Below are 25,383 nucleotides of genomic sequence, written 5' to 3' on the forward strand. Positions count from 1 at the left end.
GCATTTTACCAGAGACTAGCAGCTCCATCACATCTCTCGGCCAGTGTTCAGGGAAACACTTTGCACAGTAAAGAAAAACTTTAGAATTATATGAATTATATATCCATCAGGTTAATTCTGTAGGATTTGTTAGTTTTGGGTGCAGTTGAAAAGCAACTTAACCTAGACATAGTCATTGCATTAGAGCATTTCTTGCCTCTTATCTTGTTTTAGAAATTGATTTTACTTCCAATGTTTCACTATTTATCCATCTTCATACGCAAAATATAATTAAAAACATGTTCTGTTTGTAAATGAACTGATATTTCATGCCAATTTAGTCACATTTTATTCTTGAGTTATTTCTAATTGAATTTTTTTCCTATATCTTGAATTTAATTTGTTGTATCCTCCACTAATTAAATTTGATTTTTCCCCCCTGAATAATAATTAAAATGTTGCAATTTTGATTTATCCCAATTTATAATGAATGAGATCTAATCAGCTGTTTTCTCCCCTGAAAGAAATGTGATTTGTGGGGAGAACATTTTATTTTAATGGTATTTTAATGGTAGTTTCTTACATTAATTCACTGTTTTTTATTTCATTCTGCATGATAGAAAACTATTATTTACCTCTTGTTAGAGTTGCCTTTAACTGCAAGAGAGATGGCAAATAAATGTAATTATAATAACAAAGTTTAGGTTTTTTTAAATGTAATTTTTTTTATTTTTTTGTCCATCATTTCCATTTTTATGTCAACACGTATGCCTTAAAATGTCAATAGCATACATATTTATATATTTTTATTCCATTAATCAAAAATTGATATCCTATTTCAAACCTATTTTTATCTTGTTCATCATCATTCTGTTACATTCCCCTCATTCTATCTTCATCTCCTCATAGTACCTTCTTACTCCTTCTCTCCCCCTCATCCTTACCTCCACTCCTTCTTCCCCCTCTTCACCTTCCTACTTCCTCTGTCTCCCACTTTCTTCTTCCTGAGTGCTACTTATCATCTCATATTTAACAGACTGATGACATATGCCGTACATTTTTATATTTTTATATTTTCTGTATATATAACTCTTTGCTCTAGGTATAATATAGATTACTCATCTAATGCTGCCTCTTCCAAACCTCATCTTATCTCCTGGGTCTACCACCAATTAGTAATTTTTTAGGATTGTTATTTAGGACTGTCAGGATCTACAATTATTGATTGATTTATAGTTACAAAATTAAACATTGTTACTCTTGCATCTCGGATGAATACCTCCCTTTTCCATTGTACTTTGATTTTATTGATTGATGAAAAAATTACATTACCATCCAGCTCACACAGGGTAACATTGAATGGTTTAAAAATTAAAAATATATTATAACGTCCCTAAACACACACACACACACACCAGTCCTCACCCCTACAGTGTCAACAGAGATATAAAACTAGCCATTTGATCAACTCCACATCAACCTGGGTACCCAGGCCTACTGACAGAACCATGTTTTCAGGATGTTTCGGGAAAGTATCAAGAGGGAACCAATTCCATTTCCACAATAATTATATTCCACAGGGAAGGAGCCACCACAAATAAGACATTTTTTTCTTAATCCCAATAGATGTTCTCTTTTTCTCTTTATCTCTGCTCAGTAAAACAGTTCCTGCTACTTGTCCAATTTCACCGTCTTCTCTTCGTTTTCCTTCATCTCACTCCTGCTATTTCCATTCTTCTCCTCCAATATGTCATCTTTCCAAATCATTCTATCATGGCACGTCCTCTTTGCAAGCTTTCTTCTCTCCGAAAACAGCTTTTTTTCCTTTATCTTTATTTATGCTCAAAAACAGTCTCTGTTATTGATCTACTCTTTCTACACAGCAGTCTCTGCAGTCAGTCCATTCTCAACAACTTCTTCCTCACTTTTTTCTTCATCTCGGATGTGCTGTTTCCCCTCTTCCAAGTTGTCGACCGTCACTCAGTATTATTTTTCCGAGGTGCCTCGTCCCCCAAACCTAATCTCTTTCTCCCTCCTTTCCTCTGCTCGGAAAAGCCCCTTTCTCTTTGCATGCCTTTCAGGTATTGGCTCACCCTTTTATACCCCTTTTTTCCTTTCTGTTCTTTAACAGATTGTGTTCTGTGTTCCCACTGCCAGCTCATCGCCTTACGCTCCTCCTTCAGACTTGCTTCACCGCTAATCAAATTTTGAATAGTTCACAATTTCAGAGAGTTTTCCTATCTGTTTCTTGTTTCCTTATCTCTCCAATTTCTCTGATTCCTCAAGCTGCTTGCCACATTTCTCTTCCATAGCTGAAAGTTTGGGACTTCACGCTTCCAAAGTGGCCATAGGCTGAGTTTTTTCCAGCTGTTTGTGAGAGTTTCTCAGGTCCCAGAGGAGCTGCACTTCTCCTCATGAAACCACCGAGGGACCACCACTTTTTCCTCATTTCCTCCAGGATCTGATTTGCCCCTAGGAGCTTTCCAAAACACAAAAAAATCAGCTGGAACAAGTGGAGCTCTGCTCGTTCCAGCCACTACGGCATGATGTCACCACCAGAGGTCATCTGTTTTATCTTTCTATTTACAGTGTTTCGGATGGAACTATCTTGTACTGGCAAGTTAGACTTTGATGTTACAGTACTAATGCAACTCAACATGACAGTTAATACTTCTAAAAATATCACAGTATTAAATTTCAAACGAAGGAAAATGTGTCATAAAAGTAAGTTTGGCTTTTTTGGTTTTTCATTTGGTAAGAAATCAACTGCAAACTTTTCATGGAATCTTCTCCATTGGAAAGTTCTTTGTCACTGCACCTTCCTCTTAAATTCATCACTTTAAAGTGCAGAAAAAATAGTTTGTAGATTTTAACATTATAATAGATAGCTACTATGGTAGAAATAGAGTATTGAGACCATAGAATTATATGCTTGTGTGAGAGAAATAATTTTCAATAACAATGTCAATATTGATAAACTAACAGAAATAAAAATGAAATGCAAAGCAATAGTAACCTAAAATGAAATTGTAAATTGTCTTTTCATCATTGTTTACAATTTTCTGCTAGATAATATCTACTAATCTATTTTAATATAATGTTTCAATATTATGTAAAGAATATGTTTTATTTATTACAGCAGTTTCATAAGAGTTTCCCCCCAAATAATTTACATTTTAGGTATATGAAAAAAAAATCAGTATTTGAATTCAGAATATGAATTAAATATTATTTTCCCTTGAAATATGTGGGACAAATTCATTCAACAATTTATCTCTTTCCTGGGATCATAATACATTATCAATTTAATTTTAGTTTATGCTTCTCCTTGTCCCCTAAGAAATAGTTATATTATATGAGGGTGTTTTGTTTTTAATATACAGGTGAAACTCAAAGTTCATTTATTTCAGTAATGCAACTTAAAAGGTGAACTGTAATATATGAGAGAGACTAATTTCATTACATGTAAGGCAAGATAGTTCAAGCCATGATTTGTCATAATTGATGATTATGGAGTACAGCTCATAAAAACCCCAAATCCACCATTCTAGAAAATTAGAATATAACATGCGATCAATAAAACAAGGATTGTATATAGAATAATATCGGACCTCTGAAAAGCATAACATGCACTCAGAACTTGGTTTGGGCCCCTTTTACAGCAATTACTGTCTCAGTGTGGTGTGGTGTGGTGTGGTATGGAAGCTATCAGTCTATGACATTGCTGAGGTATTATGGAAGACCAGGATGCTTCAATAGGGGCCTTTAGCTTTTCTACATTGTTCCGTCTCATGTCTCTCATCTTTCTCTTGGCGATGGCCTGATAGATTCTCTATGGAGTTCAGGTGAGACGAGTTTGATAGCCAATCAAGCATAGTAATCCCATGGTCATCGAACCAGATTTTGGTGCTTTTGGCCGTGTGGGCAAATGCTAAGTTCTGCTGAAAGGTTGAAGTCAGCATCTCCTTAAAGCTTGTCTGCGGAAGGAAGCATGAAGTACTCCAAAATCTCCTGGTACACGGCTGCATTGAACCTGGACTTAATGAAGCACAGTGGCCCAACACCAGCAGATGATATGGGTCCCAAATCAACACCGACTGGAAACTTTTACTTCTCATTTGGAAACCAAGGACCCAGAGTATGGAGGAAGAATGGAGAGGCACACACAGCGAGTTGCTTGAACCCTAGTGTGAAGTTTCCATCGTCTGTGTGGAAAACATTTTACCTTTTATATTGCATTACTGAAATAAATGAACTTTTGTACGATATTCTATTTTTTAGAGTTTCACCTGTATATCAAATCAGCTGCATAAATTGTAATCTGTCGTTTGGTGGGACCCAGGGAAAGAGCCTTCTCTGTGGCGGCCCCGACCCTCTGGAACCAGCTCCCCCCAGATATCAGAGTTGCCACCACCCTCCTTGCCTTTCGCAAGCTCCTTAAAACCCACCTCTGTCGTCAGGCATGGGGGAATTGAAATTTCCCTTCCCCCTAGGCTTATGGAATTTATACATGGTATGCTTGTATGTATGAGTGGTTCTTTAAATTGGGGTTTTTTAGATTATTTTTAATATTAGATTTGTTTTCATTGTCTTTTCATTGTTGTTAGCCGCCCCGAGTCTTCGGAGAGGGGCGGCATACAAATCTAATAAATAAATAAATCTCCATGTTACTGGAGATTTGGAGGCAATGGTACTATATGCTATAATATTTCCTCTGTAGTTCGTGGTTTGGGAAGAATTTTTTAAATAACCAGCTTTGTGTTTATGTTGGTGCTTGAGTAACCTATTTTTAAAACTCTCTTCTAATAAAAGGATTTAGAAGAAATTTCTCTAAAATGCTCTTTTTCTCCTCATATCTTTAGAACATGATTTAGAAGTAAAGCTGCCAGTATCAGACAAAAATAATACTAAAGCCATTTGTAAGTAAATGTTTATATACAATGATGTGGATTTTTTCTCCTTATTCATGTTATGATTTGCATGAGGAGGATTATATATATATACTTTTTGAATTACATGCTCATATAGGAATAGAAAACTACATTCTTCTCAAACTTCTGTTGAATTAAGACAATGTTCTCAGACCTTCAAACATTTTTGTTCATTCCTGTTAGTTATTTAAAAATCCTAAATTACTTAGTATTTGAATACTATATTTGGAACTAAGTGTCAGCAGTAAGAAATCAGGTGCCAGCATAGAGTTCAAAACACTACATGTTTATTTCATGCTACCTATACTCAAGAATCTGACCTACTAATGGTCAAGGCAAAATTGGTTCCAGATAAGAATCAATGGATTTCAAGTGAAGGCTGAACTTACATCTCATATTTAAATATGGGTGTCTAGGGATGCATTTGACCCCTCTCAGTCTGGTCATCTCTTACAGTATATTAACGAAATTAGCAGTTTATGCTTGATCATTATCAATATAATGAAGTAAAATACTAAGGTTTCCTGGGCTAGTGCCTACTTCAGTTTGCCTATTGGTAAATCTTGGTTATTCCACCTAATTCAGCAACAGGGAATGTTTTGAATGAAGATCAGAATCTGGCAGACATATTTTTCTATGCCACAAGAACTGCATTGTCACAGTTGAGGAGCCACGTAAATAAAATATATCTTCTCAATTTACGTTTACATTATGTATGCTTTACTATTTTATAGATATTTAAAGAGAATCTTTTTATTTCATGCTGTTTTTAACAGTTAACCACTGAATCTCATGAATGGATGGTATAGATCCATACCAGAAACAAGATGTTCCAATGTCATATTAATAAATTTTTGCCATCTTGTTTTTATAGTAATTCAGTAATCTGTATTAAATTTTCAAATTTTAGTTACTTTTATACATAAAAAATTCTTTGTTTGTTATGTACTGGATATAACCAAATTTAAATCTGGTATAAATGCACTTTTAAAATGTAAAGTTCTGCAAATAAAAAAATTAGCTCTATATAACACAATAGTGCTGCATAACACAATATTTTTTTCTTGAGCTAAGTTCTGTTAAATATTATGTACATTTAATTTTCACTAATTTTTTGTTGAATTCTATGTTCAATTTCAGTTGATCCTGTAAATGCAGCTCCCACCACTTCTACACGTGTGTTTTATATCAGTGTAGGAGTTTGCTGTGCAGTCATATTCCTGGTAGCAATAATACTAGCAGTTTTGCATCTTCACAGTATGAAAAGAATAGAATTAGAAGACAGGTAAATGACCCTTACATTTTCTTTCAGTTTTTATATGAGAAGATTATAATAGAGGGGATTACTTGTTATGGGAAAAAATACCGAATATGTTGGGGTAGAGCTGACATGACAGTATTAAATTGTTAATATTCATTCTTACATGAAGCATGGAAACTTTAATTACATTAAGTAGTGATTGCACATTAAAGAAAACATTTTCTGATGCAACCAAATAGCACCTGAACCATGATTTAAAATATATTGTGCTTCTGAAATTATTGCTTTCATGTAGTCAACAGATAAAGCATGATATCTAATTAATCATTTTAATGTACTATTAATTTTATGCTAAAATATAAACTAGTCACAACATTTTATGCCTTATGCAGCCTATTTTCCTTTTTTCTTTTTCTATTTGAATCATTTATAAAACATCTTTGGATATGATTTTGAGACATCATCTGCAAACAAATATATCAGAGAGGCAGTGGAGGATTATTTTTAGCAGTTACAACTGAGTACTAAGTTGGTAAACTAAACTACATCATACATTCAGATGCCTGACATTGAAATTGAGATTATTTTTCTTTCCCAATTTTAAAAAGTCTAGTCAGAGATGGTAAATTTGAAAAAGCCCAAGATTCTTTAAAACAATGTATTGGTGTGTCAGATCACCTGTGAATATAACTAAAGAGTAACTAGAGATGATGTTGGGAAAGAAATGTATCACAAATGCTTTACAATTCAATAACTTTTATATCACAGTGATATTTTCAAATTAGACTCAGCTTTGCACAAAGTTAGGAGAGAAGCCTAGAGCATGTTTTATCTGTGCGAGACTGATCCAATTTTAAAAAGCAAATATGATTCTTACAGTCATTCTCTAATTATCCAGCTTTGTGCCTCTGATTTTCCTTCAAGGGAATGAGAAATATGCCAAAAATGAAAAATAGGCCAAAGTTGTTTTAAATGTTTTAGTGATTGTGTTTGAATTATGTCGATCGTTTAACATTGTATTTTAATTATGCATGCTGCTAAGAGTCACGTGCATGAGATAGATAACTATAAAAATTAAACAAGGTAATAGGGTAAGCTTAAAATGGCAACATGTAATTTATCATATGCATATATTGTCAAAATCATATGCTTGCTGTTTGTTCACAAAGTGGATGAATTATTTGCAATATAAGACATGAAAATAATAATAAAAATATATACAGGTTAGTTTTTCTATAGTGTTCATAGTGGATATATAATTATCAAGGCTCATATTCTCTGATGATATCTGTTATTTTGCCTTTGCTGTAATTAGTACATAACACATTAAATTATTAACACAATAATATTTGAATAATCTTCTTGAAAGTACCCTAGGAGCAAACCATTTACGATTTTTAAAGTTATAATTACGAAATTGTATTCATAAATCTATTGATAAACAGCTAAGCACAATTATGTCAATGACATCTTCTGCAAGTTAGCAGATGGACCATATATTTTGTCCCAGCAAGCAGTCTTAGAAGGTAGCTTCTCATAGAGCATATCTTAGTTGTCTCCTTTCAGCTTTTTCCATTTCAGTATTGACTACTGTATATGGAAGGAAATAGACCATGAATATGTGCATAATAATAAAATAGATCTGAAATATGTTATTGTCTCTATCTTTTATAGCTTTGTAGTTTTGTAGAAAACTTAAAAACTACTCATTCTGCATATTTCAAAACATATGTTTCATAAGCACAGTCAAACTTTGTTTCTGTATTTGAAGCATCAGCATTTCCTTTGTAGTCTTTTGTTATGGACATAATAGACCAAGTTCCAAAATTTTGTTTTTCTTTCTTTAGCTTTTCTGGTTTGAAAAGGAAAGCATAGCTAATATTGAATATAAATATGCAAATGAGGACACTATCATTACCATTACATTACAAATTTTATTTGTTCTTTTAGAAAAAGGTATACAAGATTTAAAGTTTGATTTGTTTTAAATTATATTCCTTAGAAATGCTGCTGAATGATGCTTTTCTATTTCCAGGCTTGATTGATATTACTGAAGTATTTTAATATCTTTGATGGAATGCAAACTATTTTGTAGTTTTAGACTAGAAGTGCAAAGGTTATTTATTTTTAGGTAAATTTAGAAAAATTGAAGCTATATCCAAAGAAAACAGAAAGAGATAATTTTTGAAACTTGATGTGAAAGTTTTAGAAACAATAATGTATTTTGTGTTTGTTTTCCAAAGCAGCATTAGTAACAGCAGTAGTTCTCAAGGTTTATCCCAGCCTTCAACTCAAACAACCCAGTATCTGAGAGCTGACACACCTAATAATGCTACACCAATTACCAGTAAGTGTTTATCTAATCACATGTTTTGCACTGTGCATTAGTATTTTATGTAGTCTTTTACTCCCAGAGTTCAACAGCTATCATGTCCATTGTTGAGAATTTAGGTAATTGAAATTCATGTAACTGGAAATGGGCCAAAGTTGAGAAAAACTTTGTGGTGTTATTGATTGTTCCAGAAAATCAAATTTTTGTTTACTAAGAATTAAAGTAAGAGGTGAGATTAAAACAGTTAATTTTGCCCTTAAATTTTCAGGACCACAAGAAAACAAAGATCCACAGATTTTTTTAAAACAAAAAACTTTTTTCTAATTTAAATTAAGGATTCAATCCATCATTTTGGGAAACCAATTTTATTACACTTTCAACAATAAAACTCCAGAAGGAATATCTGTTTTCTTACCTAGTAATGTTAATCCTATTTTTTTAACTTGGAGTAAAAAAAGGCAAAGTAATGCAGTGAAGATTTGCCACGAACATAGATTTATCATACCAGATATCAAAAGAGCTAAATGTTTGGATTATTCATTGTTCTTGTGCCACTGAATTCAAGCAGTTCTTTTTATTGGCATAATTAATCATAATAAGTCAATATATGCTTGTATTCACTAGAAAATAAGCATCATTATTCTCAAGAAAAGTATTTTAACTAGACCAGCATTTCAATAAATATTTTAAAATTGGCTTAAGTGCTATATAAATCATGGTTTGCATATTGTTTTATAAATCAATCAATAACAAAAACCATTAAAGTTGTGTCCTGAGATTTTTATTACAGTTTCTCACTTTTTAGGTCAGCTTGTTTTATGTCTAAGTTAAAGGCTAATATAAAGGAGTATGTTCCTTTACAGAAAAAGAATATATCACATACTAGTTTTATAGCTTCTGTGGTACAGAAGCTAAATACTATAATGGCAGAAGTCAACAATTATACTGTATGTCTCGGGCTAATATCTGAATTACAGTAGTAACTCTCTGTGATATATTAATTGTTTTATGTCTTTTTTGACATTGCTATTTCAGAAGTCATGTGTAAACTAATTCATTTTAAAATATGCTAGCTCTTTTGAAATGACTGTAACTATTTTGTCTGTGACTGAATCAATTAATTCTGCCAGGCTATAAGATAGAATACTGTTCATTTTCCTTGAATGATCACATAGAGTTTCTTAAAATAAAGGATAGTTATTTAATTATCAGAGCTCTTTTAACTAGTGGGAGGAATTGAGGGCTTCCATCAACTTATCCTGCCTACCCAAGATAATTTTCAATTAATTTATTGCTAAAAATACCTTTGAATATACTTTTACAATATACTTGTGTTCATAAATAAGCAATATGTTTATAAATTCTAAGCGACTTTAATTTTTAAAAGTCTATAGAGAAATAAAGTTTCATATAACAGTATAACAGTGCCATTTAAAGCCCAGAAGATGGCATTCTGCCTGCTTTGTTGTCTATTAAAATATTAAAAGCTTGTGTAGTATTTAGTCATTAAAAACAAGGAAATTGTTTTATTATCATGTAAAAACATTGAATTGGGTTTTGGCTTGGGTTGGGTTTGGCTTGGTATTGGTATTTTTATCTTCTAGCATTTTATGTTAGGTTTTGGTTTTACTCTGTATAGAGTAATTTTTGAATCAAATGGTATATAGCAGGCCAGTCAAATTCCCAGCCCATGGGCCAGATACATAACACGCTGCTCCTGGCCATGACCATGCTTGGTTTAGCAAAGGGAAAAAAGTCCTGATATGTCACATGATACTGCCATAATGACATGAGTTTGACACCCTGGTGTATAGGTTAAGTAAAATAAGTGCATACTATATTGTCCCGGAATCAATATTTTATTGCAGTATTAAAATGACATTTGTTTAAGTTGCAACATATTTTTTTCTCTAATTATTTAATTAAACTTGCACTTCAAGTTTTTACATTTGATATTTATATTGCTATTGTTTGGGTTTGCTGGTTCCTCAGGTTATCCTACTTTACGGATAGAGAAGAATGACCTTAAAAGTGTAACTTTGATGGAGGCAAAAGTTAAAGTGAAGGATATAGCAATCTCAAGAGAAAGGATAACACTAAAAGATGTTCTTCAGGAAGGTATTATTTAAGCGTTGCTTTTTTTACAGTTTCTGTAAATTATTCAGATAGATGTTGATAATTTTAAGCAGAGAGTTAACCAAAATAATCAAGAAAATGATCAATTTAAGAAAACTGATTTTTATATGAGTTTTTTGTTACAACTTGGTTAAACTTTGGTGCCTGGCACCAGGTGAAAAAAACAGGTCTTTTTTGATAGAGAAAATAATCATAATAAACTGCTGTAGAGGAGCATAAAAATGCCTTTTATTGTAGCATCTTCTTTAGAAACTTCTTAATCTATTTGGTAACTCTGGAACTATATATGCTTCCCATATGCAGTTTATTAATAAGAATTGATGCTGCTTAGGTTCCAAAATAAATCAAAAGCATTAGCAACATGCTGTACCCCTGAGTCTGATTCCTTCTTGCTTAATGCTTAGGGAAGCCAATTTCTTTGAGCCAGGATCTGTACAGTATAAATTATGTAATAATAAAATAATATCTATTTTACAATTTTATAAGTTAATCTATGTTCTCAAAATCACTTTTCAATTTTATATAATATAGAGCCATTGGTATAGTTTCTGTATTCAAATGTAATGTCCAAGCACTTGTAATTGATGTTGCTTTTTAAGCTTTTAACTTTTGGTTCCCAGCTTTTCTAATCAAATTAATTCAGATATAACATTCTAATGTTTGAGGCAACCAAAGTGCCCAAAATAACAAGTTTGTCAAATTTAACTAAGGAAATAATAATGTGATTTTCAGTTTATCTGGTGATCTGATTATCTTAAAATGGAGTTTAAAAGGTTTCAGCACAGTCTTTATTAAATTGTATTTCAATAATTTATTAAACGTGCATGCCATGGCTATCATTGACATTGGGTGTTGTTTTGAATTAAAGTTGAGTGGATGGGTTTGATGAGTTCTACATTTTTTGAAAATGAGGGCTTCATTATAACTGAGTTAGCTTCTAAAGTTTATATTAAAGTTTATATTGACAAGTCTTTTTTATTCCTCCAAATTATACAATAACAAATCAAAGTTCAAGTGTCAAATACTGTGTGTTCAAAATAAAGAACCATTAGCTGTGAATGTTCTGAGGAGGAGGAGGATCAATTGTTAGTTTTAATTTCTCTTCACAATTGAGTTGTTTGAAATATGTATAAATATTTTATATTAGTTTTTTTCTTTAATTTTTCTTATTCTCAGGCACATTTGGTCGAATTTTCCATGGAATTCTAATAGAAGAGAAAGATCCTAGTAAAGAAAAACAAGTCTTTGTCAAAACAGTAAAAGGTAAGTTTGTAACATTGAATATCATTCTTGGAGAGCCATGCCTCTTCATTAACATTCATTTTGATAATGAATTGATAATCAGAATTTACTGTTGCCTTTTATCATGAGGATTTTTAAAAATATATTGCAGGTGTTCCTATGCCATTTTAGTTATATAATTCCTAAGAGGTTTATAGCGTAAAATTAAATGCATAATATATAAATCAAAAGTATTAGTCCTAGCAATAATAAACTTAAGTACTATCAACATGTATCTTTTTTTTAAATAAACTTTATTGATTTTAAGTAAAAAAGACATACAAACCTACAAACATTTAAACACATATTAGGGGTTACAATTACTGTACCCCTCTTTTCTTGAAGTCAATTTTTAATACAGAAAAAAGGATAAAGTCTTAAATCTTTAAATCAAACTAATATTCTAATTGAAAAGAAGTACTTTGTTTATATATTCTAATAAACATAAAGTTAAATTGATAAAAAAGAAGAAGCCAACAACACTAACAACAGCAAAAAATATCAATGACATTTAAATTATATTCATACTGTTTTCGTTACCTTATTTTCAACTTATTCTTATCTATCCATGTATAAAGTTTATCCCAAACAATATAAAAATCAGATTCTTCTTGATCATTCAGCCTTCTCGTCATCATATCCATCTCTGCACAGTCCAATATTTTTTTAACTACGTCCTCTTTTTTGGGGATATCTTCCCCTTTCCAATTTTGTGCATAAACTATCCTAGCAGCTGTTAAAATATGTACAACCAGAAAAGAAATATCTTTTTTATATTTCTGTTTAGCTATGCCTAGAAGGTAAAATTCAGGGGATTTTTCTATTTCATATAATGTAATCTCTTTTATCATTTTTTCTATCATTCTCCAGTATGTCCAGACTTTATTGCATGTCCACCATTGATGATAATAAGAACCTATTTCATTTTTACATTTCCAACAGTTTGGGGAGGTAATACTATCAACATGTATCATTTGATAAATGATACTGGTTGCTTTAAGTATAATCAAGAATCAACATAGATTAAAAATGGCATTAATCATATATGAAAACAGCACTGAACAGTCAAATTTATTTCAGCTTAGGTAATTCTCTTATCCTCACCTTAATCTCCATATTCACATTAAAAAGCCATTTTGAAAAAGCTTCCTGGAAAATAATAGTGAGGATGCAGTTTGACAGGGGACCATTCTGTGGGAGGGAAACTTCCAAAGAATGTTCACTTTCACATGCCCTTTGGTTGCACAATAGATAGAGTGGGTATACATTTTAAATTACTGACTACGAGTTAAAGTTGTTTTCATAGAAAAATGAATGATTTATAAGAAACAACAAGGAAATTATATTGATAAGAAAACACAATAGGTTTGATTTAGAGTTTATACTGCATGAATAAAATAATTCTCCTTTGGAAATGATCCTATCAGGCATGGTTCAAATACTTGGGATCAATTCCAATTTTTTGAAACTGTTTTAAAAGATAAAACATATTGAATGGAACATTATTTTAATATTCTAGTTCTAATTTGAACGTAAGTCAGATTTTTGACTCAGCTATTCATACTTGAAAAGTATCTAATTATTAAACCGGGTCCTTTAAAGAACTTAGGTAATAGGTAATTTCCATGCAAATAACCTGTATTAACATTTTGTTGACATCTTATAGAGAAAAAGCTTTCAAAATATTGTGATTTTTTTTAAAGTTTTATTTTTCTCCTCTATACATCAAATAATTACATAAACAGAGCATAAAGAACCATTAAAATACCTTGTTTTGGCTTCACTCTAAATCATTACTATCAATTCTGCCAGTCTGGACTTCCATTATCTATTCACTCAACCTTCCTTTCCCTTCCTCTTCTACTCACCCTTCTACTTTCTTTAACTTTCTCTTCCACATCCTGCTCCATTCACGTCTTGCTCCATTCTCTCCACCCTCTATCTCCTATTACCTTTCTACTTCCTCTCCTTTCTTTCCCTTTCCCTGAGTGGAATATCTCTAATTCTAACAATCATTTAGTGAAACAGACTGGCAATTTCTTTCTACTATTTTGTAATCTTACCAAAGCTTTTATCTTTTATTATTGTATAATTATTATTATTATTATTATTATTATTATTATTATTATTATTGTAATATATATAATCTAAATCTTGTTTTATTAGTCATTACAACTTTTCCATGTAATGACTAATAAAACAATATACAGTGATCCCCCGCTCGTTGCGAGGGTTCCGTTCCAGGACCCCCCGCAACGAGCGGGTTTTCGCGAAGTAGCGCTGCGGAAGTAAAAACACCATCTGCAGATGGTTTTAACTTCCGCAGCGCTAGCGAGGAGCCGAAGATTGGGGGCGGCGGGGCTGTTTTAAAACGTCGCCGCCGACATGGGGGGCTCGCTAGCACCCCCCGAACCCCCAACCCAGGTTTGGGGGGGTGCTAGCGAGCCCCCCATGTCGGCGGGGACCTTTTAAAACACCCGCGCGGCTTTCCAATGAGTCCCAAAGACACGTTTGTCTTTGGGACTCATTGGAAAGCTCCGATCGTTTTAAAACAGTTGCGCCGTTCTCCGCTGACTCCTAAAGCGGGGTGCGAAATGACTTGGAGGAATGGGAAGCTGAAACCGGCCGATTTGGACTTCCCATTCCTCCAAGTCACTTCGCCGCTCGTGTCCTGGCTAAACCGGGCAGCAGGAGACAGGCTTTGAGTTTTGGCTGCGGGGCGAGGGAGTTAGGAAAGTCCTACTTCTCCCCCCGCAGCCAAAAACTCAAAGCCTGTCTCCTGCTGCCCGGTTTAGCCAGGACACGAGCGGCGAAATGACTTGGAGGAATGTGAAGCTGAAACCGGCCGGTTTCAGCTTCCCATTCCTCCAAGTCATTTCGCACCCCGCTTTAGGGCGACAGGCGGTGGGCTGGGAGCCGCAGGCGAAAGGAGCTCGGGCATTGTTCTCCGGACCCCGCCCGCTCAGCCCCGCGGCGGCCCTTTCCCTCTCCAGGCTGCGGGCGGGGTCCGGAGAACAATGCCCGAGCTCCTTTCGCCTGCGGCTCCCAGCCCACCGCCTGTCGCCCGGTTTAGCCAGGACACGAGCGGCGAAATGACTTGGAGGAATGTGAAGCTGAAACCGGCCGGTTTCAGCTTCACATTCCTCCAAGTCATTTCGCTGCTCGTGTCCTGGCTAAACCGGGCAGCAGGAGACAGGCGGTGGTCCGGGGGGTGCTGGCTCTCGGCGCTTTCGAGCTGAGTCCGGGAGCGAATTCGCTCCCGGACTCAGCTCAAAAGCGCCGATAGCAAGCGGCAAGGAACGGCTTGTCCACGCCGTTCATTCTCGCCGCTTTCGAGCTGAGTCCGGGAGCGAATTCGCTCCCGGACTCAGCTCGAAAGCGCCGAGAACGAACGGCAAGGAACGGCTTGTCCACGCCGTTCATTCTCGCCGCTTTCGAGCTGAGTCCGGGAGCAAATTTGCTCCCGGACTCAGCTCGAAAGCGGCGAGAACGAACGGCAAGGAACGGCTTGTCCACGCCGTTCATTCTCGCCGCTTTCGAGCTGAGTCCGGGAGCAAATTCGCTCCCGGACTCAGCTCGAAAGCGCCGAGAACGAACGGCAAGGAACGGCTTGTCCACGCCGTTCATTCTCGCCGCTTTCGAGCTGAGTCCGGGAGCAAATTCGCTCCCGGACTCAGCTCGAAAGCGCCGAGAACGAACGGCAAGGAACGGCTTGTCCACGCCGTTCATTCTCGCCGCTTTCGAGCTGAGTCCGGGAGCAAATTCGCTCCCGGACTCAGCTCGAAAGCGCCGAGAACGAACGGCAAGGAACGGCTTGTCCACGCCGTTCATTCTCGCCGCTTTCGAGCTGAGTCCGGGAGCAAATTCGCTCCCGGACTCAGCTCGAAAGCGCCGAGAACGAACGGCAAGGAACGGCTTGTCCATGCCAGTTCATTCTCGCCGCTTTCGAGCTGAGTCCGGGAGCAAATTCGCTCCCGGACTCAGCTCGAAAGCGCCGAGAACGAACGGCAAGGAACGGCTTGTCCACGCCGTTCATTCTCGCCGCTTTCGAGCTGAGTCCGGGAGCGAATTCGCTCCCGGACTCAGCTCGAAAGCGGCGAGAATGAACGGCGTGGGCGGGCGAAGGGCGGGCGGCAGCGAGGAGTTTGCGTGGGCGGTGGGGAAACTCCTCGCTGACGCCAGCAAGAGGGGGAAGACTCAGGGAAGCCGCCCAGCAGCTGATCTCCCGGTTGCCATCTACGCATGCGTGCCCACGGGCACGCATGCGTAGATGGTATTTTGACTTCCGGGTTGAAAAATAGCAAAGTACCCTGTTCGCAATGGTTGGGGACGCAATAAACGGGGGATCACTGTATTAATATAACAATGAATTCAAGCACGGGATCGTTTCAGATAAATGTCATTAAAATTATGCCATATTTAAATACTTGTTTTTGAGCATACATATTTCATTTATTACTTGGAGAGGCCAACTTATTATAAAAAAAGAAGGAATTGAAGGAACTGGACGGATCAAGAGTTTTTTAAAGTGCTACCAAATTATTCTGCATCAAATTTAATAATTTAAAGATATACTCCTTCATCCAGTTTCTTTATTCTTTAGGTATTTTGAATCTTTATATTTAAGTATGCACAGTTATTTCAAGAAAACTATTTTCCATGGAAATTGGCTTTAACAAAAATTTGGCTTTCTAGATCAAGCTTCTGAAATTCAAATAACAATGATGCTGACAGAAAGTAGTAAACTCAGAGGCCTTCATCACAGGTTAGTGTTCTTTTAAAATCATGCTAAAATGGTTTTACAAGATTGAATGGTTTATTTAAGGTTTATTTCAGCAAATGGCTTTTTAAAAAAATTATGGAAGAGTCAAAATTGTCAACTTCTACCTTCAAGAATATCTTGTTCATTATTTGCTGAAAGGAAAATAAAGGAAAATAGAACAGAAGCATTTGACGGTGATGAAAGCATGTTTCACCAAGAAACTTACAATATCTGAAAATGTCCAAAAATGTAACTGAAAAAATATTTAGAATTATTTTTAAAATGAAATCAATCTTTTCTGCAGTTCTAAACATGCTTTAAATTTTTTAGTAATTTCTTACTTTTGTCCTATGATAAATAGGAAATTAGTATTCATTGTTTAATATTTAATTCACAATACAGAAAAAATATTTTTCTAATTTTTAGGTGACAGACTAAAGCTGAAGAGGTCTTTTATTTTCTCAGTATAATTATTCATAGAAACATAAAGAGATCATGGATTAACCAATATACAGTATACATAGTTGTGGATATTTATTACCGTATTTTTGGAGTATAAGACACACCTGAATATAAGATGCACCTTAGTTTTTGGGGAGGAAAATAGGGAAAAGAATCTGCTTACCAGGTATTCATCTGGCTAGCATCCTTAATCTGGTCAGCTTCAGCACGTTATTTTATCTCCTGGTTAAGGGCTTAAAAAATATTCTGAGAAATTAACAATGAAAGAGCTTGCAAGCTAGTAAGAGCTGGTAGAGCAATGGAAAAAAACCTGCAAAGGCTTAGGGCTTGAAAAACCTTCTTTTCAGAAAGAAACAATGAAAGAGCTTGCAAGCGGGTAAGAGCTGGAATTTCATTAGCACCTGGTTAGGGCTGCAAAGAAACATTTGAAGCAAGTTAGACCAATTGGGGGGGGGGGTCTAACTCTGCAAAGACTTAGGGTTTGGAAAACATTCTCCACCGAGAGTAACAATGAAAGAGCTTGGGTACATTAATAGCACCTGGTTAGGGCTGGAAAGAAATATCTGGAGCAAATAAAGCAGTGGGAAAAAAACCCTACAAAGGCAGGTTTGGAATACATTCTTGGCAGAGAGTAGCAATGAAAAAGCTTGCAAGCCGGTAAAAACTGGGAACATTGTTAGCAGTTGGTTAGGGCTGGAAAGAAACGTTTGGAACAAATAGAGAATTGGGGGGGGGGGGGGGGAAACAGGGTTTGGAATACATTCTTGGCAGAGAGTAACAATGAAAGAGCTTGCAAGTCGGTAAGAGCTGGGAACATTGTTAGCTGGTTAGGGTTGGAAAGAAACTTACTCAGAGCAAGTTAGAATAATGAAAAAACCCATCCAAAGACTTAGGGCTTGGAAAACATTCTTCGCAGAGAGAAACAATGAAAGAGCCTGTAAGGTAAGAGCTGGGAAGATTATTAGCAGCTAGTTAGGGCTGGGGGGAAACAAAAAACAAAAAAAGCTACAGTCAGACTTTAAGACGCATCCTAATTATCAGCCTGTTTTAGGGAGGAAAATTACTATATCTCTTGATTAGAAGATCAAGTTTTTGTTGAATGTGATTTCTTTTTATAGCTAAGTTTATCGAGCAACTGATAAGGTCACATATGTTTCATTTTATTCAGCTGCTCTTTTTGATGTAATTATGAAATTCCATAATTTACATCTCTTAGATATATTTTTGTATACTATCTATACAGAAATGTATTGCAGAAAAATAGAAATTAAAAGGATAAGGATGATAATTCTACAATTTATGCATCATTACTGACTAGTCATGGAATATTAATCGACAATAAAATGGCATAACATTATAACAAGCCAACACCATATTTCTTTCAGAAATCTACTCCCAATCACTCATGTTTGTATTGAGGAAGGAGAAAAACCAATGGTGCTGTTGCCTTACATGAATTGGGGGAATCTCAAGCTTTTCTTGCGACAATGCAAACTTGTAGAAGCTAATAACCCTCAGGTAACATATGTTTAATCCTCGGATTCAAAATTGTCTCCACTCCTGATATTATAAACATTCAGACCATACCATATGATTTCCTGACATCATCTGAAAGAGATTTACAATGTCTTGTTTTTATCAAGTTTTCTGACAAATCTTGTACATGCAATACGTTTTAAATTTTTTTTGGCAGTAAATCTTTTTACTGCAAATTAATAATATTTCATGGAATAAGTTTGTAGCAACTTAAAGTCTCCTCACCGCCCCCCCCCCCCAACAAATTAAAATTGTATGCATGTGCAAATCATTTTGCACTTATTCTGTAGGCTGCAGATAGGGAAACGTTATTTGTAAGGATTAATTTCTTGTAGATATTAATTGTATTAGTAGAAATTAAGATCTGCATAATAAAAGATATGACTTGATTAGTTTAGGGCCCACAGGTTTGCGAATATTTAATAATGACTTCTTTTATTTATTCAGAAAAAATTCTGATCGATTATGTGATATCGAGTGGTAACTCTTAGTGTCTACATAAAGTTTTTCAGAATGATCTATCCCCAGCCTGGTCTTGAGTCCAAGAGTTTATCCACCTTATTGGTCTTCATGTTCTTTTTCTCTTCCCTTCACAATTTCCAAACATTATAGACTACTATAGAAAGCTAGGTCTTCACATTATGTATCTAAAACTGCTTCAGTCCAACTTCCACTTCCATAAAATGTCACAGAGAAAATATTTGTATGCATTCTAATTTTGTATATGTTGTTGCACCATAGCATCTGAATAAATTTTCCAGAGTCTTCATTGTAAGTCTACCAAGTGCTATTCCACGGTATAGAATAGAATAACAGTGTTGGAAGGGACATTGGAAGTCTTTTAGTCCAACCCCCTGCTTAGGCAGTAAACCCTACACTGCTTCAGGCAACTGTTTATTCAGCAGCTTCTTCCAGTATTGGAGCATTGACAACTTCTGGAGGCAAGCTGTCCCACTGATTAATTGTTCTATCTGTCAGGAAATTTCTCCTTAGTTCTAAGTTGCTTCTCTCTTTGATTAGTTTTCACCCACTGCTGCTGCTTCTATGCTCAGGTGCTTTGGAAAATAGCCTGAATCCCTCTTCTTTGCAGCAGACCCTGAGATAATGGAACACTTCTATCATGTCTCCCACGTCCTTTTTTTCATTAAACTAGACATACCCAATTCCTGCAACCATTCTTCATATGTTTTAGACTCCAGTCCCTAATCAGCTTTGTTGTTCTTCTCTGCACTCTTTCTAGCTTCTCAACATCTTTTTTACATTGTGGTGACCAAAACTGAATGTAGTATTTCAACTGTGGCCTTACCAAGGCATTAAAAAGTGGTATTAACACTTCCTGTAATCTTGGCTCTATCTCTCTTTTAATGCAGATTAGAACTGTGTTGGCTTTTTTGGCAGCTGTCGCACACTGTGTTGGCTCATATTTAAATGGTTGTCCACTAGGACTCCTAGATTCCTCTCACAGTTACTACTTTTGAGCAAGGTACCACATATACTGTACCTGTACATTTTGTTTTTCTTGCCTAAATGTAGAGTCTTACTTTTTTCACTAGTGAATTTCATTTTGTTAGATAGTGTCCAATAGTCAAGATCATTCTGTATCTTGAGCCTATCTTCTGGAGTGAGTTATTCCTGCCAGATTGGTGTCATCTGCAAATTTGATGAGTTCCCCATCTATTCCCTCATCCAAGTCATTGATGAAGATGTTGAAGAGTACTGGGCCTAAAACAAAGCCTTGGGATACTCCACTGCATATTTCCCTCCATGTAGATACAGTTCCATTGAGCACTACACATTGAGTAAGGTTGGTCAGTCAGTTTTGAATCTATCTGTTGGTGGTGTTGTCTCACCCACATTTTTCTACTTTTTCTAGTAGTAAGTTAAGGTCTACTTTATCAAATGCCTTACGGAAGACCAAGTAAATTATATCAACAGCATTCCTCTGGTCCACTAATTATGTCACTTTGTCAAAGAATGTAATAAAATTAGTCTGGCATGATTTATTTTTGACAAACCCATGTTGACTTTTGTTTATTACTTTGTTTGCTTCTGGGTGTTCACTGATTCGTTGCTTGATTATTTTTCCCAGAATCTTGCCTGGTATTGAGGTCAGGCTCATAGTTCTGCAGTTTCCTGGATCTATTTCCCCTCCTTTTTTTGAAGATCGGAACTACATCAGTTATTTTCCAGTCCTCTGGCAGTTCCCTGGTGTTCCAGGATTTTTGAAGGGTATAGTTCAGTGTTTCTGAGAACTTGTCTGCCAGTTACTTCTGAATCTTGGGGCATAATCCACCCAGTCCTGTTGATCTGAACTTGTCTAGGGTAGACAGGTGTTCCCTTACCATTTTCTTCCCTATTTTAACTTGTGTTCCTAATATGTTTTTTTGTGGTTCTATTTTTGATAGGTTGTGCTGTTTTTTCCCCCTTTGTGTAAAAACAGATGTAAAAATGAGTTAAATAGCTCTGCTTTCCCTTTGTTCATTGTGAGCCTTAGCTTTCCTTACTTCATCTTTGCAGGCTTGGTTTATTTGCTGATATTCTGCATTAATTATTTCCCCCTCTTTCCACTTTTTATACTTGTCCTTTCTGTCTTTCAATTTATCAGAGAGTTCTTTATACAGCCATGATGGTTTCTTTTGAGACCTGTTACTTATCATCTTCATTGGTATTGTGCTAGACTGGGCTTTTAAAAACTCACTTTTCAAAATTTCCCAAGCTTCTTGAATTGTTTTCCCCTTGAGGATTCTTGTCTTAGGTTTATTGAAATTAGCTTTCTTATATTCCAAGACTCTAATGTGACTTCGTTCTACTTTTGATGGCATAATGTTAAATTCCAATATTGCATGATCACTTGCCCCGAGGTTTCTGTAGTTTCAACATCTTCTAGCATTTCATCTCTGTTAGTGTGAATTAAATCCAATATGGCTGATCCCCTTTTCTGTTCTCTACTTTTTGGGTAACAGAGTTGTCTGCTAGGTTTGTTAGGAACCTGTTGAATCTTCCACCTAATGCAGAGTTTGTCTCCCAGTTGATGTCAGGGTAGTTAAAATCCTCTATTACTATTGTGATGTGCTTCCTACATACTTTAGTTAATAGTTTAATAGTATGTTTTTTGATTTCTGGTTTCTTTGCTATTGATAGTTGATGCTAAAAGACATAAGCTATCCACCATTTCAGTATCTTTATAATCATTGCTAGGACTGTTTATTATACTTGATTAGGTTGATCTTCTTTATTTGATTAGTTTGACCTTCTTTATCGTTAATCTTAGTACCATAGTATTCACTATACTCCTTGCCTTTCATGACTGGACCTTGCAGATTATTTGCGTTTTCAGTTATCAGTGCAATATCACCAAGATAGTATAGGTTGATGTTGCTCATCTTCTTCCAATCCAGCTTCTCTCAACATATATCCAGCACACAAGTTGAATTAATAGCTGTTTGCCAATATGGAGCAAGTCTATTTTACCATGTTCCATTCAGACTAGCTTGTTGACCTGTGTGTAGGTTTTATATTCTTCTAATGTTTGCCATATTTTTTAGACATTCTGTCAATTTCTTGTGACCTTTCCACTTGCTAATGATCAGAGTGGAAATCTGACTTCATAGATCTAACTTGATAGCCCTTTGGTCTCCCATAACCCTTCAGAATAATTTTACATAATTAGAAACTGTATTTGAATTTAAAATCATGTGGCATTCCTGTCTAATATCTGAGTTTAATTGGGTTGGAGAAAGCTTTGCCGCCACTGAAACACCACTGTTTGACCCTGGGGACCAGGGTAGGCATGGCCAGAGTGGGTGTGGCCAGCTCCACATCACTCATGTTGACACCTGTCGTGGCCCAAGCACTATGCCAGCGAAAACGGGCTCCCGATCTCGGTTTTCAGTTGCAACGGCTTCCTGCAACCCTCTGCAGGTGAAAACCATTTTCACTGGCAGAGGCACCATGGGCTGGTCCTTCACTGTTTCCAGGGTGGCCACTTGGGCCAGATCTAAGCACTTAGTGGCCTGGATCCGTCCCACAGGACTTGAGTCTGATCTAGACTTTCAGAAAGATCTAAGCCATAGATCAAAGCTATAGTTCAGATTTTTATTTTGAATACCTCTTCTCAGTGACCCTTTTACTCTTTAAACTGAACTACATTTAAACTGAACTACATTTAAACTGAACTGCACGAACCATAAATAAATAATAACTAAAGTTTGTTTGAACAAGTTAATTAAATGTCACCTTTTATTTCAGGCAATTTCTCAACAAGATCTTGTACATATGGCAATTCAAATTGCCTGTGGAATGAGCTATTTGGCCCGAAGAGAAGTTATTCACAAAGACTTGGCTGCTAGAAACTGTGTGTAAGTTTTGAGGTGTAAAGATATAAATACATATAGCAGTTAATAGTTAGTTTAATAGTTTAATAGTATGGTGGAAAAACATTATTTTAAATACTCTACTGTTCAATTACGTCAGGTCATTCTCTCATCAGAGATTGTATAGAAATATGTGGATTCAAAAACCCTGAAAAGTTGTATTTTCTGGCTCCTAAAAATTACAGGTTATCCCTTGCCTATATTCCATTACTTTCAGCCACAGTATTTAAAATTAATGGAAAGTTTTCCATTTATAGAATTTTTATATATTTGGATGAAACATAGTGGCAGCAAAATGGGACAGGACAGTTTTAAGCAATGTCAAACCCTAAGCAATAATACAATTATGTTTGCATAATTTTATATTATATAGTGTGATTTTCTGAACTCTGTATAGGAAGAATGACTTCAAATGATTAAGATTTGCCTATAAAGTTTTACTGCCTTGCCTAAATGATTGTCCATATATATTTCAATATACAGCATTGATGATGCACTTCAGGTAAAGATTACAGATAATGCTCTATCCAGAGACTTATTTCCAATGGATTATCATTGTCTTGGAGATAATGAAAACAGACCCGTGCGTTGGATGGCTCTTGAAAGCTTGGTTAACAATGAATTTTCTGGTGCTAGTGATGTGGTAAGTTAATATAAATTATTTAATATAACATTAGAATTTTTTAAACCTTGTAAATAGATAGCTTTTTTGATCAATATGATGTTGATCAATATGGTTGTTTCTGCCAATCTTAAGGAAACAAAATTATTTTGAGAAATACCATTGTATACATCATTTATAATTGGAAGGGATTTGAAGGAGTTACCCTTACTGTATTCATTACCAGCATCATTGCCACAGCACTACTTTGCCTCCCTGGGTTATATTGGAATGTGTGTAAAAGCATTACATAAACTCATTACAATATAACTGTGAAGACCGAATGTGTCAGCTTAAATTTTATTATCTACAATGTTCAAAACATATGACAGTATCCTTTCTTAAACTTTAGAGTGAGATGATATATTATGAATTAGCTTTATATTGCATTTTATCTAATGAGATCTGGAACAATTCCCTTTTGTTTGGGCCCCTCATTTTTGTTAAGGTAACATTTTTGTTGCTTTTAATGTTTCTCACTCTTTTACAGTCTTTCTAGTCAATCCTTAAAAGTACATGTAAAAGTCAGTAATCCTGTAACTGTTTTAATTGTTTAGTCATATGATCTAAATATAAAATAACTTTTTAAAATTGACTCAATGGGCAAAATAAAATGCCTTTCTTATTTTTGCAAGGCTCTTGACAGAGAAAAGGGATGAAAAGTTACAATATGTGTGCATGCGTGCATGCAAAACAAACATAGGGAGAAACATCACTCAAGGCAGTCAATTTGGAATGGGAAACAAGAAGAAAAAGTTCATTCATCAAAATAATGTTTGTGCATTCAGGTTGTGTTACCCTGCATGTGTGTTTTATTATGTTTGAACACAAAGTATAACTTTTTGAAGTACATAAAAGAGTAACTAAACAACTTTGTGATACAGTGTTCCCTCGATTTTCTTTTCTTTTTTTTTTTAAATAGAGTTTATTGAATATATATACAAAACTATATACAAAGACAATACAAACAGTATGGACAGGACAGGGTGTTCTTATCATATGTATCTAATTGTTATTCTCATTAAGGTCGAACAAACCATATTTAACACTAACAAAAAAACAAAAAAAAACAAACGTAGGACGCCCCTTCCCCCCCCCCCCCCCTCTGCCAACCTGCAGTTATATTTATATTTCATTTTTCCGGTTATATTTTCAGTGGTATTCTATTTCTTAAAATTTGCTTGATCTATTAGTCTAGTATTTCCTTTTCTAGGTGTTGCGTTTCAAATTCTAATTGTTATGTTTCTGGTATATTCCTTCATATTGAATAAATAAATAAAAGAGTAGAATATCGGCGAGCAATCAAATAAGTTGTTTTGTCTTGTTCTTCTCCTCCTTTCTCTTCATTCCTGGTCTCTTTGTAATTTGTTCTAGTTTCTTCTCGTTTCTGTCTCTCTCTCTCTCTCCTCAATCCAGTTATAGAATTTATCCCATGTGGTTATATTTTCTGTTTCTTTATTATCTTTCAGTTTTTGTGTTAGGGAATCATATTCGGCGCAGTCAAATATTTTTTTAATTATTTCTCTGTCTGATGGTACCTCCTCCCTTTTCCAGTTTTGAGCTATTGATATTCTGCTTGCTGTTATAATATGTTGAATTATATGATAATCTGTTTTCCTTATTTTTATGCCTATTATTCCCAATAGGAAGATCTCTGGCTTGAGAGGTA

At 35.3% G+C, this 25,383-nt stretch overlaps 1 protein-coding gene across 4 annotated transcripts in view; it reads left to right on the top strand.

Moving 5' to 3' along the window:
* RYK (receptor like tyrosine kinase) overlaps positions 1 to 25,383 on the top strand; it is a 44,306-nt gene that overhangs the window by 13,457 nt on the left and 5,466 nt on the right. Inside the window, exons 4-13 of one of the 4 annotated variants that reach the window (XM_070753176.1) lie at positions 2,569 to 2,703; positions 4,842 to 4,898; positions 6,051 to 6,195; positions 8,418 to 8,518; positions 10,496 to 10,621; positions 11,816 to 11,902; positions 16,616 to 16,685; positions 18,530 to 18,662; positions 22,929 to 23,038; positions 23,537 to 23,696. In XM_070753176.1, coding sequence (XP_070609277.1) covers positions 2,569 to 2,703; positions 4,842 to 4,898; positions 6,051 to 6,195; positions 8,418 to 8,518; positions 10,496 to 10,621; positions 11,816 to 11,902; positions 16,616 to 16,685; positions 18,530 to 18,662; positions 22,929 to 23,038; positions 23,537 to 23,696 — 1,124 coding nt within the window. Of the gene's footprint in view, positions 1 to 2,568; positions 2,704 to 4,841; positions 4,899 to 6,050; positions 6,196 to 8,414; positions 8,519 to 10,486; positions 10,622 to 11,815; positions 11,903 to 16,615; positions 16,686 to 18,529; positions 18,663 to 22,928; positions 23,039 to 23,536; positions 23,697 to 25,383 lie in introns of all 4 variants that reach the window. The other 3 variants (XM_070753175.1, XM_070753173.1, XM_070753174.1) reach the window with 3 other exon arrangements.

The sequence above is a fragment of the Erythrolamprus reginae genome, chromosome 5, assembly GCF_031021105.1.
Source record: "Erythrolamprus reginae isolate rEryReg1 chromosome 5, rEryReg1.hap1, whole genome shotgun sequence".
NCBI lineage: Eukaryota > Metazoa > Chordata > Lepidosauria > Squamata > Dipsadidae > Erythrolamprus > Erythrolamprus reginae.